This window comes from Macrobrachium rosenbergii, chromosome 4, assembly GCF_040412425.1.
Source record: "Macrobrachium rosenbergii isolate ZJJX-2024 chromosome 4, ASM4041242v1, whole genome shotgun sequence".
Taxonomy (NCBI): Eukaryota; Metazoa; Arthropoda; class Malacostraca; order Decapoda; family Palaemonidae; genus Macrobrachium; species Macrobrachium rosenbergii.
In genome coordinates, this window is record NC_089744.1 from 56,030,584 (window position 1) to 56,047,625 (window position 17,042).

Consider the following 17,042-nt stretch of genomic DNA (forward strand, 5'->3'; position numbering starts at 1 on the left):
ATAGAACTGTAAGCAGCTGTTTGTGAAGACATAACATCATATATAATTAGTGCATAACATATTATATTATATAATCAGTGAAAATATTCTATGACAATAAGTGTGCTAATATGTATTCAGAGTACTTTTCAACATTAAATTTCCTTTATTAGAATTCATTAAGATGTTAAGTACATCAGTCATTTATGACATATATGTAATTATTTCCAATTATCACTATTGCAAGCATTTTTTTTTTTACAGTTTTTGCTTTACAGGGTTAGATAAGGGTTTGCCATTTGCTCTTTTGCCTAAACTCTTATAATATCTAAATCTTCATTTATCCCCTTTTTCCATAATTGTCTGGGTCTTCCAATAGTTCTTTGCCCTTCTAATCACTTATTTACTGCTTTTCTGATTAACTGTTTCCTCCACTGTCATTTAATGTCTAATTTCAATCTTTCAGATCTCAGTCTATTCCCAGCTGCTGGACACTACCTTTCTCCACCATTTTCTCAATTATAGTATGATCTCCTCCCCCACCACACTCTAGCCATGAATCTTTTTTCTTTTATTTCTTCTTAAGGGGAGCGCACGCTTACATAGAAATAATGCTCCGATTTTTATGGAATTTTTATATGTTATACATATATATAAGGTGATGTTCCAGGAAAAATTTGAGAGTGATTGGATGATTATTTTGGATTTTATTAAAAAAATAAAAAATAAATAAAAAAATTAAAAATGATTCACCTCCTTCATTTTTAGAGCTATTGCAATGCGGCTTCATACACAGAAAGTATATCACAGTATGAAAAAATAATGGGAAGAGTTTTTCTACTTTTCCTTTTTTTTTTTTTTTGGATGGGGCGAGGGGATTTTCCCCAAATTTGTATAATTTGGTTATCACGGTTCCTCGTCAACCTAAGAAAAATCTAGCCCCAAACAAATATTCGTCTTTCTTTCCTCTTTCCAATGGTATATTTAACTTTAAAATTGGCCTAAAAATAAAAATGTAGTTTGCTTTTGAAGTGCAAAAAAGTGAAAACTGAGAAAAACGACCGTTAAGATCAACAAGTAGTTATTTTTTGGCACTCGTGGAAAAAACTTACCTTAGAGCATTATTTTGGTTGATTTCTGGCTCCAGGTCACCCCCTTCCCTCTATAAAAAGGGGTATTATTCGCTCGAGGAGAGGGTATCATCAAGTACCACCTGACTCATTGTTGCCTTGTTTGAAACTAAGAAACTAGAAGTTTAGTAGCTACCAGGCTGATATTCTTGACTCATTTTCAGTCGTTTTTTCACTTGTTTGGTCTTTTTGGTCTTTGGAGTTTGATTTTCAAGCCTTTTTGTCTCTCGAATGAAGAACTTCTTCTATACTTTCACTTGTGCCAAACAGATGTGTTAGCAAGTTGAATTTCTCATAGCCAAAGTTGTGTTCAATTTCCTCAATATTTATCTCACTCAATTGATGGTGCTGAGATTTTCCATTGCTAATTCGCTTTGCTGGGGCACTAACTGTAAACCTACACGATTGGCACTTCATTAAAATATCAGTATCCCATCTATTGGCAGAGAATTCGACCTGAACTTTACCCCTGCAATTTCCTACCTTGCACCTAATACCCGACACTATTTTATCTAACCGAGATTTGATATAATGAACTTGTCATCATATACTCCTTTTCATCATCCTTTATTCATTTCATCAACTGTGAGTGTATTTTTGAAGGTGAAAGTATATAGATTGTATTTAGAGTTACTGGATGTAAAAAGACAGCAAAAAAACACCGCAAATAGCGAAAAAATTGCTCAGAGTAAAAGTGTCCCACCACCCGCTTTCAACGTATGGTGGCAACCCTGTCTCCTACCACGCATTCACCAAGGAACAAGCCATTGTTGTTGCCAGACACTGCCAGACGTAGGAGATAAGGTGATATAAAAATCAAAATAATGAATAAATTAGGCGAATAAAGGAAAAAATGACAATAGTCATTAGGAGCCAAACGTCAGCCCTACCTCACCGTGTGGGGGGCGAAGGCCCAAAACCCCATCAATTTTAATATTTCGAAAAAATGCTTTGGTCACGTGATAACGAAGGTGTTGCTCATGTCTTACGGCCATTTAACCATTTTTTTTAAATTTCAAAAATATTCATAAAAAATCTAAGAGTGCGCTCCCCTTAATGACAACTAGTTATATGTTCACTGGTAATAATGTTATAGATATGGATTTCATGCAGTTTAAACAACCTTCAAAACAACTATTTTTCACGTCATTACAGCTTAAAAGCTGGTTATGCTTGGCTGATATTCTGTCTTCACAAATAAACAGAAAGCTAATGCTTCAAGATCAAATACAGTATCATGCATGATGCTTGACCAAGTCATCTTTTGGACTTATGAGTAAATTTGATTTTCCTATTAAAGTCTCCTTTACAAGTTCCAATCTCACTATATTCCAAGCTGTTGTTGTTGTGGTGACGATATTATTTTTTTAAATTTCACTAGACCACTACAACTGCAAAGAAAAACTCTATAACAGGGCTGGCCTGAGGAGTTTGACAATAGGAAATTATACACTTTCAATATACCAATTTTTAAAATAATTTTCATGTTGCATAAACACAAACCTCATTTACTTATGCTTTAAAAAAAACGATGTCATGGTTGACCAAGGATGTCATGGTTGATAAAGCACAGACAATGACTGTTGTATGAACCTTTTGTTGGTAATCATCTTTATTTCCTCTAATTTCACTTCCTCCTTTCATTTCCCTCTTCCCTTTGCTATTCATTGTTTACTATTCCCACAAATGAAGGATTAGAGTTATCTAGCATCGTGACTACCACATTGTGACTACCAGGTCATTGATGCCAATATATTTCTCAAAAAAATACTGTGCAAATAAATACGTCAAGTTAATCTAAAACCATTTTGAGTTCAAGACAAAAATAAAAACTGAATTAAGAATGGCTTTCTTCCAAGAGATCAGCTTCTGAAATAAAGCTAAAAATGTCACTTGCATCATAGATAACATCCTCTCCAAGAACCACAGCAAGGACAAACCTGCCATCCTCACCACAAGTCACACACACAGATATCAGTTCCTTAAATCCCCAAGACTGGGGTATTCAACCAGCAAATGCCTCACAGTCAAGATCAATATTCATCAAATGTTTAGGGTTAAATAGGTCCTATGCATAATCTGCATAATGCTGTCTCCCAGCTCCTACACATATTTCCATACTTCCAAGGAGATAAAACAGATGTGATTTCTTTCATGTTGTTAGGGATTACAGTATTAAGTTCCAACAGTCTTGCCAGATGCTTCATATTAAATCTTTAATTTGGGGGAAAAAATCTTTAAACAAAAGTGGATTTCTCCTTGGAAGTAGCTCAGCTGCTGACTATTTTGCTATTCTATCATCTGCTTTCAGTGGTACAGATCCACTGTAAAATCATTAAAATCAAAGGGTTGACGTGACTTAAAAACCAAGTGTTTGCAGAAAACTTCACTGTCCAGCTTTTGAAGTAGAAGCAGTAACTATAATCCAGCAATAGTTTAGGATCAACTGCAAAGCCTCTGACTGAATTGCAATTTAGAAGGGAGCATGAAATACCCAGAATTAGCCAACTGAATAATGGGTTTGAGTGACAGCTTATGTGCATGGAACCCAGTGCACAAAAGGACAGGAAGTCAGAACAGGGAGTAGAAACTACATATGCAGTACAAAAGAAGCCTGTAGTTGTAGAACATAGGAAACAGTAAACAAGACAGAGCAGAAAACAGTACCCACAAAATTCAGCAGTGAAAGCTCTTTAGTTGAAGTATGAAAAAAGAAAGCATTACTAGTAAAGCAACAAATGTTCACCTACCTGAAGCTAAAGTTGGTCATCAGTGTTGCAGTTTCAAAGGCAATCTTTGGTAGCCTTAAATCCAAGGTCACTGAAGGGAAACCACAGTGGCTTTCTATGTCTTTTCAATTATCCCTCTTCTCTATTCATATATTAAACTTTTTCATATACTTTTTCCCTTTGAGTTAAGGCTACCATTGAAAAGTTAGTTTGGAATACTAAGGTGATATTGGTTCTTAATTGATATAGCTAATGATTAACCCAGAGTCACTTCAAGTTTAAAATTTATTTCGAGTAAATATTCACCGATCAAAAGCACACACACAAAAGATTAACTTGATTTCAATGAAGTATTAATGGGGGAAGATGAGTTACTAATTCGGACCATAAAAGTCTTGGCTTTCTAAAATGAGTCATGGCGTTCTTAAGTTATCTGGCCAAGTTCTTGTTTGGTGCTTTTCATCACAAGTATAACATGCCATCAAAGTTATTACTACTATTATAGACTGCAGAGCCCAGAAGCAGATTTTCATTGTTGTACTTGCAACAGTAAAATTTCCAGCATGTGAAATCTGGGATGTGGATATTAGCCAGTCATCCTGCAACTTTCATAAGGGGGCCATCAACATACACTTGCACGGCTGAAGGACCCACCATCATCGAGAATAACTGAGGAGCCACTGAAAAGCTGAAGCACACCTACAAGAACTGACAAATGATACCATTCTTTATGTATCTTAGCTGCTTCTTCAACTCACAAGGTATAAGAACATGCATGGTCCTGAGTCCCTGGATGCCAAAGAGTGCTCTGCCCACTTCCCCTTAACCCTTGCATCTGGATATGATCCCATGGGTTCAATCATTATGTCCTCCTGAAGAATAACTTTTTCACGCAATGCTATTTGAATGAATTTTACAGGAAAACATTCAAATCACTTGAATGGGCCATAAATGACTTATAGCAACTCTTAAGGCAATCACACCTCAGCGCAGTAATATGAAAAAGAATAGTCTCCCATGAGATTTCACTGGGTAAGGTACTGCATTTGCACATCCCAGTACATCTTGTACAGGCAGTCCCCTATTATCGGCAGGGGTTCCATTCCGATGGCGTGTCGATAAGCGAAAATCGCTGATAACTGAAAATCGGCAATTTTCGACGCCTCAGGTATGCATTGGTACCAATACTCGATTATCAGTGTCGATAAGCGGATATCAGCGCCAAAAATCGCCGATTTTCGTCGCTAGACAAGCACTAAAACCGGAGCTGATAACTAAGGACTGCCTGTACAGTAAACCCCCTGTATTCGCGGGGATGCGTTCCAGACCCCACCACGAATAGTTAAAATCCATGGATACTTAGAGCCCCCCTCTAAAAATGCTTATAACTGCCTATCCTGAAAGTTCAAATACCAAATGTATACTTAAAGCAACAACCTACATAAAATATACCTTAAATTATTATCCTATTACTGTATTAATCTTTGAAATTATATTATTAATATAAATTTCAAAGTCATCTTAAACATTAGTACCCTTAAAAATATATACATACTACTTCTAAGCCTTCCAGCCAAAGCAGAGAGAGAGAGAGAGAGGAGAGTTTATCTCCTTAATCTCTCTGACAACAAAAAAATTTATATGTTTGTGTTTTGTCTTCCAAAGATGTAATACCTTTACTACACATTTTTAAAACACTATGAACACACACACAAACAGCATCTTTTCCTGAGAGAGAGAGAGCGAGAGAGGAGAATAACTCCTTACTATATCAAAAGATTGAAATCCTTGAGCTTCTGAGCGCAACACTCCTTCCCCTTTGGCCAATATGTCAAACTGTAAATTAAATTGACAGTTACCCTCCCCCCTCCTTTCTCAAGTCAGCATAAAGAGACTGGGAAACACTATTTGTTTATTTAAAATGTTAAAAAATTTACTACACAAATCCATGGAAAATATTATAATATTATTATTATTATTATTATTATATCTTAATAATCTTAATATTTGAAAATTAGTACTCACTAGGTAAATCATTTATTTATCATACAAAAGAAATATACGTACATATTACGTCGGAAAAATCCTCTCATCTAAATAAGAGAGAGAGAGAGAGAGAGAGAAATATTTTTATTTAATGTTATTATTTAATATTATTAAACAATATTACTTGAAAATTAGTACTGCATGTATCGTAAATCACTATCATAAAATGAACCCTCTAAAAATGCTTATACTATCATCCTGAAACACTTACATACCACTTTAATATAATTTCAATAGTACTTTATATAATTTTAATATTTCAATAGTATCAATTCTGAGCATCTATCTTCACTTTAATGAGGTCGGGTCCGTCCTGAATGGAGGGGAGAAAACCAGTTTCTCTCTCTTTTTGAGTTACGTATTATTTAATTGATGATGATGATGATTGATGATGATGATGATGATTTATCACAAAAAATGTATTTAGTCATGAAAATAAAATCAAAATACCCTAATTAATGAATATTCCCCAAAGAAAAAGTCCACAAATTGCTGAATTTTTCACGAATAATTTATAGATACATTCCAAAGAAAATCCCTTGAATAGGTGAGTCCACGAATCATGAGAACACAAATACAGGGGGTTTACTATACAGCATATATCTGTCCATAAATACATTAAGGGATTGTTGCTGTTTTAGTTATCTTTCACGATATGATTGTAACTTTGCAAAATAAAGTACAGTACAAAAAATTAAATTAGAAAGAGCATGTATAACTTACTAAAATTAACTGGTATTTCTGAGTCCAGCCCCGTGTCAGCCGGTGAAATTCCATACTATCACGAATTTCTAGGTATAAATTGCTAGATATACCAGAGAAAAAGAGCTTTCAGGAATGCTGGGGTTACTACCCCCAGATCGAGCGTCTTCCCTAAGGAAGACGTCGGTATAACCAAGGGTGAGTGAAAGGATCACAACCACAGAGCTACACTCGATAGACATCCCTATGTCAAAACCCCCGGAAGAGAGCGGTGAGCCGTTACAGCCCCCACACACAGGCATCCGCCAGACCGGCGACACCAGCGCCATCTACTTCATTCCATTTTCTAGCACGTGACTTTCTTCACTAAGAATTTTGTGCTTGTGTTTTTTTGGGTGTTTTCCTGCTTGTCGCCATGTCTTCTAGCAGTTTCACCATCTCTAAGTTAAGTACCATCTTATTGTGGGTTTTTTTCGATAAGTTTGGCTGCATCTGTCCATATTTCACAATTATGAGATTGTTGTTATGACGCCACGGCGTTCCCTAGCCAGCCATGCCGACCGTGAGGCTGCCCCTTCAGTCTTTTCTGTCGGGGTTGTCTCCTTGTCGTTATATTACTTATCTTTTCCCCCGGATCTCTTCCTGGCGGTGATTCCCTACGGTGGTTTTATTGGAGTTTTGTTTTATTTTTAATGACCCCCATAACGAGTCCCCCTATAGGGTTCCCGTCATACCCCGCTTAGGTCTCCCCTCCAGGATGAGTTCCTAGTTGGTCTTACTTATTTACTATTATTATTATTATATTTTGCGTTGGTGCTATATATATATTTTGTTGCCTCTTCGGGGTAGCATCAGCTCTAGGTCTGGCCGCTCCTCGGAGTTAGGCTACGCACCTCGCATGAGCACATTATTCTTAGAAATAATTTTTATGTATATTGTGTTCATTGTGATGGTTTTATTTTATATTGTGTGTGGGTTTTTCTCCCTTGCCTATCATGTTAGGCTCGTATTGCTTCCTTGTCCTCTCGCCCTCCTCATAGGTTAGGTGTGGGGCGGATCATCGGGTTGAGGGAGTTTTGTTGCTGTTTCCTCCATGGCCGTTTTGGGGTGGCAGAGTGAGCCCCTTTGTTCTCCCCTTCTTTTCGAAGGAGTAGAGTTCATTGGGTGTGCCTCCTCTAGGCTATTTGCCTTTTTTGCCTCCTCCTTTTCGGTCCTGGTTGGTTCTCGGCACAGAATTTCTCTCCCTGTTATTCCTCCACCCTTCCCTTACTCCTTTCCGTTAGCCTAGGCTATGCCTAAGCACGGGTGTTCACCTAGGCTTTGCCTAGTCAGGAGTCGGGCGTTGAGTTCTTGGTCGCATCCCTTCCCTCAGGAGTAGGCTTGTCCTGCCAAGCTCATATTATGTTTCTTGGCGTGGCGTGTGCTTGCAGTCGAGCGGGTGAATTACTTTCCCTTGTCTCCTGTTTTCACTCTTCTTAGCCTACTCCTCTTCCCTACCCCACCACCCTCCCTCCCCCCCCTCATCTCGGGCCAGCTCTTGCCTTTTCTCGTGCGGGTGACGCTAGATGGCGTTTTCTCCGAGTTGGGGACTTCCTCTGGTGGAGAGATTCGTTCCCTCCCAGAACTAGTCCCCGGCAGCGCTGTGTTTGTTTTGATGTTTTGTTTACCACTCTCCAAGATCGAGCGGGTTTCGAACATTCTTTCCTTGATCTTGCCCACTCTCCGTCGGGTTGCTCTGGTTGGGTTGTTAACACCTGCTCCGGCTTATATTATACTTGGCCTTTCATGACGGGCACCTCATCCACCTATGTTTCCCTGGCGGGGAGGTCCGAGAGAGGGGGAGTGAATGAGAGAGAGAGAGAGAGGGATACCTCCGGTCTCCGGAGTTGATTTTCTCATTTTTACCATCACTTGTATCTTATATATATTTATATTATCTGGCGGAGTGAGCTTCTCACTCCGCCACTATACTTATTTTATGTGTTTATTGAGTCCGGTGCTCCACCCTGGGGTTCCGCCGTCTTTTTTGCTGGCAGCCCTTGTGGTGGGTCCCTGTTGTCTCAAACTTTCCGTTCCGCCGGAGTATTCCGGTGACCGTGAGTATCTTGCCTTCCACTCTGTTTAAGTTATGGCTTGGTGGTCTCGTCTCTGACGAGAGGTTTTTCTCTCCACCGGAGCATTCCGGTGGTAAGCGGAAATACCCTGGCCTTCCAGCTTTAGGTTGCTTAGAGTGGTAGGTTCATGTACTTTTTTACACTTACAGACTGTTCGTTGTGAGGAGCCGGGGTGCACCGCTTCTCTCCAGCAACCGTATGGGCACGTGGTGTGCCGGACCCACGCTGGCTGTGCAGTCCGGTTGGATGATCTCATCGTTTGGCACCCCGACGGCTGTGAGGTTTGCTTCGCTCTGTGCGCTGGCATCCAGGACGAGTCGGTAAGATATAGCTTCTCATTTCTTACGCTCCTCATATCTGTGTAGTGCTTATATGGTTTTTGGGCTTATTTTTCCATTCAACCCTAATTGTCCGTTCTCTTACAGGCGGACGAGTCCTCCAAGAAGACTTCGCTTGAGTCTCTCCGCGCCTGGGTGGCTGGGTTCGGAAGAAACGTTCCATCGGGGAAGCCTTATGTCCTCGACGCGAAGTTGCGGGACCTGCTTTACCCCGACGCCCGGGTGGCTGCTGCGGTTCCAGAGGAGTTGGCTAACCCCATCATACAGCAGATCCGGGATGCGACCCAGCCACCCCAAGAGGACATCCTGGCGCGGAGGTGTCGGAGGATGTCGCCGCGTTAGACTTGGACCTGGAACCGATGAACACAGAGCCGGACCAGGTGGTAGGTAGCGAGGTAAGTGAGGTTGCGGGGCGGGCACCCTTTTGATTCCCCATCTTCCTCTGTGTCTTCATTTTCAGGTTTTGTCAAGTCTTCCACCTTGGGTGACAGGGCTCCATCAGCTGTCCCCAAGTTGAAGCTGAAGACTTCATGGAAGGCGAAGGGCTTTAAGTCCTCGTCTTCCAGGAAAGCATCGCCTTTTCCCCCCGTCGAAGGCTAAGGTCCCCGTACCTGTAACCTCCGGGAGCAAACCCGGAACCTCCGGCAAAGGCGCGAGTAAGAGGGCATCAAAACCAAGCCCTCCTCGCCAGCCTGCCTTTGACCCGGAGGCGTTTGCTAACTCGTTGTTCGAGAGGTTCTCGGCGGAGGTCGAGTCTAAGTTCTCTAAAATTTCCGAGAAACTTACCAGCCATGATAACATACTGGCGGGAATGGCTCGCCCTGGCGGAGTCGAACCGCAGTATGCTATCCCTGACACGGCTGATCTCCCTCCTTTCGATGTCGGGAACCCTTGGCGTTTTGCCCTTCGTGCCATTCAGCACGAGGGTACTTTGACTGTTGAAGGTCTTGGCACGAGACGGTTAGAGGAACTTGAGTTCTTTCCTCTCGCTCTCCTGCCCCCTTACCCAGGCTTCGTTAGGCTGACGGAGGAAGCCTGGGTACGCTTAGACAAGGTCCCTAGAGAGACAGTGATCTTCCCTAGGGGCCAAGCTCAGTCGGCTCTCCTGCGCACTCTTATGGAGTGGCAGGCAGACAACACAAAACTTACACCTTTCAAGGGCAACTATACCATGTTCGCCCTGGGTGATAAGTTGCCGACTCCATGCTTAAACAAAGTTGCTCTGGCTACGGCTCGAGCATGCTTTGACGGCAACCCCTTGCCTCAACTAAGGGAGACAGACTCCACATCCCTGGTATTCCCAGGGGGTGAGGAGTTCTGGAGTGACGCCCCGTCCACCTTTACTGTGGGAAAGCTGGACGCTTACTGTGCGTCGACCCAATTCAGCGAGCAGCTTCCTAAGCTCCCGGAAGCCCTGCTGAAGACTGAATTTGAGGCCCGGACTAGGCTAGCCCGGTCCTTGAACTCCGTCTGCCTCACAGAAGCGACTGCCGTCTCCTGTGCAGATGAGCCCTTCTTTCAGGTTCTGGCTAAATCCCTGTTAGCAGGGTTTCAGACAGACCTTTTTGACTTCATGATGGCTAAGCTTGAATGCAGAAAATTCATCTTTGCTGAAGCCACCATACGTCATGAGCCTAACAAGCTCATGAAGAGCTCTATCTGGGGCCCTAACCTCTTCCCAGAAGAAGAGGTAGCCAATGTGCTCAGGGAGGCTACTAGAGCTAACCAGAGTCTCCGCTCTCGCTGGGGTATCTCAGCTTATAAACGTAAGACCCCAGAATCTGGCGGCCCCCAGACTAAGAGTGGTAAGCGGTTCAGGAGACACAAGAGGCCTCATCATCAGACGGTAGTTCAAGCTGTCCCGGTCTCAGCAGTCGTGCAGCCCTCCACCTCTAAAGCTCATCCCCAACAATACGTGCTGGTCCAACCAGCCCATTCCCTTGCTGCACCCTCGTACGTTGCCTCACCGGCGTACAATCCTACCTATGAAGGCCGTGGGTTCTTTCACGGCCTTAATAGGAGTGCAAGGTGGGGAAGAGGTCGGGCCCCTTACAGAGGCAAGTCCAACACCGCCCCAAGAGGTAAACCTGGACGTGGTAGAGGAAACAAACCCGCTTTCTCCCACTGAGAACAGTCAGGTAGGTGGTCGCCTTTACTGGTTCAGAGACCAGTGGTCCTTCAGCCGTTGGGCACACAGCATTGTGTCCAAAGGTCTAGGATGGAGCTGGACCAAGGACCCCCCCTCCTCTGATCAGGTTTTACCAGCCACCCTCAAGAGTCCTACAGGACTATGTGGCGGAACTGCTCAACAAGCGAGCAATAAAGAAAGTAAGGCACCTAAAGTTTCAAGGCAGGTTGTTCACTGTTCCCAAGAAAGACTCCGATCAGCAAAGAGTGATTCTGGATCTGTCGCGTCTAAATCATTACATAAAATGCGACAAATTTCGCATGCTTACGGTAGCACAGGTACGGACTCTACTTCCCCGTGGAGCTGTCACCACCTCTATCGATCTTTCAGACGCTTACTATCACGTCCCGGTTGCACGGAGCTTCTCTCCGTTCCTGGGTTTCAGACTCGGGAATCAAGCCTACTCCTTCAGGGTCATGCCTTTCGGTCTAAATATTGCACCCAGGATATTTACAAAACTGGCGGACACGGTAGTTCAGCAACTCCGGTCCCGAGGGATATCCCTAGCAGCGTACCTAGACGATTGGATAATTTGGGCACCAACAGTTCTAGAATGCCGGAAGGCCACGGCCACGGTCATCAACTTCCTGGAGTCGTTAGGTTTTCAACTGAACAGAGAGAAGTCCCGCCTGACTCCGGAGTCCCGGTTTCAGTGGCTGGGTCTCCAGTGGGATCTGTCCTCGTACACATTATCCCTCCCACCTCCCAAGCGGAAGGAGATAGCCTCCCTTACCAGGAAATTCCTGAGAGACAAAGCAGCATCCCGCCAGGCCCAAGAAAGAATCCTCGGTTCCCTTCAATTTGCCCCAGTGACGGACCTGCTCTTAAAAGCAAAATTAAAAGACATAAACAGAGTGTGGCGGAGTCGAGCCAATGTCAGGCTCAGAAACAAGGTCTCCTCCATCCCCCGGATTTTAAAGGCAAGACTGCGGCCTTGGTCCACAGTCAGCGGCCTGTCCAAAACAGTTCCGCTTCAGTTCCCTCCTCCGGCGCTGGTAGTTCACACGGACGCCTCATTAAGCGGCTCGGGAGGGTATTCGCCAAAACAAAAAGTACAAGGAATGTGGTCTACAATGTTTCAACGGTTCCATATAAACACCTTGGAAGCTATGGCGGTATTTCTAACCTTAAAGAAGATCCGCCCCCCCAGCCGGATTCATATCAGACTGGTGTTGGACAGCGCCGTGGTAGTTCATTGCATCAACAGGGGCGGCTCCAAATCAGGTCGAGTAAACCAGGTTATGGTAGCTATTTTCTCCCTGGCGAACAAGCACAGCTGGCATCTGTCAGCCACCCACCTAGTGGGGGTGCGGAACGTGGTGGCGGATTCCCTGTCCAGGACCACTCCGTTGGAGACGGAGTGGTCTCTGGACGGAGAGTCTTTCAATTGGATTTGCCGCCGGGTTCCGGGTCTCCAAGTGGATCTGTTCGCGACGGAGAGCAACTTCAAGCTTCCCTGTTATGTGGCCCCGAACCTGGATCCTCAGGCGTATGCCACGGACGCAATGACCATAGACTGGAACAATTGGGAGAAGATTTATCTATTTCCCCCAATAAATTTGCTGTTGAAAGTACTGCACAAACTCAGGTCATTCAAAGGTCAACTAGCCCTGGTAGCCCCGTACTGGCCGAAGAGCAATTGGTTCCCTCTTCTTCAGGAACTTGGGTTGCGGAGTCTTTGGATTCCCAATCCCAAACTGACCCAAACAGTACAAACCAAGACTGTGTCAGCTTCCTCAAGAATTCAGAATGCCCTAGTTTTATGGACTTTATAAAGTTCGCAGCTCAAAGGGGAGCAAACATTGACCCCGTTAACACTCTGTTTTTAGAATCAGACAAGAGAGATTCTACTCTCAGACAATATGACTCAGCAGTCAAAAAATTGGCCTCCTTTTTGAAGACATCTGAAGCCCAAACCATGACTACTAACCTAGCAGTTACCTTCTTTAGATCATTGTTTGAAAAGGCCTTGCCCGGCCACTATTACCACAGCTAAGTCAGCCCTGAAGAAGGTGTTCTTATATGGTTTTAAAATTGACCTTACAGATTCTTACTTTTCATCTATTCCTAGAGCATGCGCTCGTCTGAGACCCGTATCATGCCCACATTCTGTTACGTGGTTCATCAATGATGTGCTTAAGTTAGCATCCGAGATTGACAACTCTCAATGCACTTATTTGGATCTGTTAAGGAAAACTTTATTTCTGATTAGCTTGGCTTCAGGTGCCAGAATTTCAGAGCTGTCGGCTCTCTCTAGAGGTGATGATTTTGTTAGTTTCCTCCCGTCCGGAGAAGCCCTCCTTTCTCCTGATCATAGATTTTTAGCTAAAAATGAGGACCCTCAAGACAGGTGGTCTCCTTGGAAGGTGGTGCCCCTTCCACAGGACCAGTCCTTATGCCCAGTCTATACCTTAAAGTCTTACCTTTTAAGAACTCCTCAGTGTAAGTCGGGTCCTTTTTTATCAGGGAGAAAGGTGGAACTCTTTCGTTAAACGCAATAAGGCAACAAATTCTGTATTTCATTAAACAAGCTAACCCGGATTCAGTTCTTAAGGTTCATGATATTCGTGCAGTAGCTACTTCCACTAATTACTTTCATAATATGGATTTTTCAGAACTTACCAAATATACGGGTTGGAAATCACCTCTAGTGTTTAAACGCCATTATTTAAAATCACTCGAAGCCCTGAAATTTTCTACAGTGGCTGTGGGGAGTGTCATTTCCCCACCTTAATTACCCATTATCCTTTATCCTTCCCCCTCCCCCCCGCCCGCCTGCCTCATTTACTTCTCTGCCTGCCCTTCTGGATGATCATGCCTCACTGCCTTGCTCCTCATATTGATATTATTATTGTCCTTTTATTATATTTTGGGGACTGTATTTTGACATGCTGTAATTTTGGATTGTCTTAGGGGTACTGGGCTGTTTTTATTTTGCTCCATGTACCCCATATATTTTCTCGTGTTGTAGATGTCTCTCTTATGTTTAGTTATAAGTTCATATTTACTCCTCTTAATCTTAAGTATTTTTTAATGTATTTTGCCTTATAGTCTTAAGTATTTTTGATGTATTTTACCTGCCATATTGTTTGGTGTATTGACTTGTATTCTATTTTTAAGGTCGTATTACTGTATTTTCATGTTAATTTTCATCTTTTCATGTGAGAGATATCCTCATTAAATCCATTTCCATAGCTTGTGTTTTTCTTCAGATCACCTTTTGTTTCCTTGTAGTTTGCAGTCTTGGCATGATTCTCTATCACTATTTCACCGGCTGACATGGGGCTGGACTCAGAAAAGGGATTTTGACAAAGGAAAAATCTATTTCTGAGGAAGGCCCTGTGTCACCCGGTGACCCTCCCAGAAGTGGCTTCCGCTCCCCCCCTACTTGCACATGCCAAGCCTGGGGGTGGTGCTAGTCTGGAATGAAGTAGATGGCGCTGGTGTCGCCGGTCTGGCGGACGCCTGTGCATGGGGGCTGTAACGGCTCACCGCTCTCTTCCGGGGGTTTTGACATAGGGATATCTATTGAGTGTAGCTCTGTGGTTGTGATCCTTTCACTCACCCTTGGTTATACCGACGTCTTCCTTAGGGAAGACGCTCGATCTGGGGGTAGTAACCCCAGCATTCCTGAAAGCTCTTTTTCTCTGGTATATCTAGCAATTTATACCTAGAAATTCGTGATAGTATGGAATTTCACTGGGTGACACGGGGCCTTCCTCAGAAATAGATTTTTCCTTTGTCAAAATCCCTTTTTTACTAGTGTCTCAGAAAAGAGGCCCAACAAAGGGTTGGAAATATTCACAGGAACTTCCCATGGAAGGTAAAGAAAATTTTCAAGTTTTTTCTTATACCATGTGCACAGTAATACCCCTGCAAAAGTGTTTATGTTCAATTTTCTATGTAATTTATAACTTTTCAAGCTTTAATGTGTAAATTAAGTAATAAAAGTAATAATTTTTCTTTCCCTCTCTTTCTCTGGTCTGGTTACACTAAGGTATATATCTCTCTCTCTCTCTCTCTCTCTCTCTCTCTCTCTCTCTCTCTCTCTCTCTCTCTCTCTCTCTCTCTCTCTCTCTCTCTCTCTCTCTCTTTAACTGTACTGTAGATAATTTTAAATTGATCTAATTTTACCTGTACTATTTACAAACTGTAAATGCACTGTTTAAACTTTGGAAATAAGCATTTATTAGCATTTTTTTAGACCGTGCCAAACTAATGCAAAAATTCGCCTTGTGCGAGGGGTTTTGGAACCTACCTAGCCTTGCGTAAGTTCAGGGTATGACTGTATTAGCATATACAGGCAGTCCCTAGTTATTGGCAGGGGTTCCATTTCAACAGCGTGACGATAAGCGAAAGTCGCCAATCAATTCAGCAGAAATCAGTGCATATCGGTGCCAAAAATCACCAATTTTCGTTGCTATACAAATGCATAAAACCTGATTGTTGATAACTGAGCCCACCAATAACCGGGGACTGCCTGTAAGTGCGTCACTGACTTATGGCAACACCAACTTACATGGATTTGATCTTACTGCGCTTTTTCAGCAGTGTTAACGGCGTTTTACAACGCCATAATTTCATGCTACATCAAGTTACAGCACAGTAAGCGCCGTTAAAGGTAAAACACCAACTTACGGCAGAAATCAACTTATGGCATGGTGCTGGAACAGATCCCCCGCCGTAAATCAAGGACCTACTGTATTCCTCTTTCCATTTATTGGCCAACCTTAAAGCTTACCTTTTCTCGAGGTTTTATTAATGTATACTTAGCCCAGCCTGTAAGGGTTAATAGACTGACACACAAGAGCCTCTGCCATCTTCAGAGGTTACTACCTTATGAACTGTATCCTTTGTTTCCATAAGTAACAAAAATATATGAAGTGGGTGTCTGGACACAATTGGTGCCACCTGGGTCAAGGTAGGCCAGAAAGTCCATGTAATACAGAACTAGGATCTTAGGTGGTGATCTTAATTATGAACCTGAACTTTAGGTAGGTCACATCAAGCTGACCACAAGGTGTAATTCAGAAAATCAACAATAAAATTTGATAAAAGTAGAGCAGTAAGACATAAGGTTAGAGCAAAAGAATACTTTACTCAATCATGTCAGTAATAAAAATAAAGTACTCTAGATACAATCAATTCATTTGCAATAGCAACATATAGCTGACAACATTGATGATAATGAAAAATTGATCAAGCTCCTTACTTTGGGACTTCCCAAGTTATGTCCTAGTTCTTAACAGGAGAGCTATAATATTTTCTATTTAATCTCACCTGGAGCTGTGTTTCTGATACTCATAATCTCAACTTACCAGAGTGGGTCATCCTCAGTGACAGAAAACACAAAATGAGTCATGTAGTAGATATTGGCAACCAAATTGGAGCACTGTGCCTGAACCACAACAGTTGCTAGAAGTGCCACCAGCTCCTCACGTGTCATGGTTAATTCTGGTTCTCCATCTGCCATTAAGTATTTCACAAAAATAAAATTTAATGAAAAGAAAAAGTGACAAAATTATATAAACCAATCATTTATATTTTGCAAATTTCAGGTAACAAAAATTCTCCCAAACATTTCAGACAGTCTTGACGATTATAACTGAGAGACAGTAGTACTGCACATGTGAGGGTGGACCTAAGGTTGCAAGCAGCCACTAGAATCAGCCTTTATGTCACTTGTTCTATATGATACAACAAACAGTGGAGCTGAAAAACAACTCAATCATAAACGAAGGGTTTATATAAAAAATCTTTGTTTTAAAAATTACATTTGTTTCAGAACAAATCCACTACTTATATTGAACCCAAAT

The 17,042-nt window shown here is 42.4% G+C and overlaps 1 protein-coding gene across 1 annotated transcript in view; it reads right to left on the reverse strand.

The window, feature by feature from the left end:
• The window catches only part of LOC136834838 (ankyrin repeat domain-containing protein 27-like), a 139,028-nt gene that overhangs the window by 51,514 nt on the left and 70,472 nt on the right, over nucleotides 1-17,042 (reverse strand). The window contains exon 9 of the mRNA XM_067097619.1: nucleotides 16,545-16,692. Within this exon, the coding sequence (XP_066953720.1) occupies nucleotides 16,545-16,692 (148 nt within the window). The remainder of the gene's footprint in view (nucleotides 1-16,544; nucleotides 16,693-17,042) is intronic.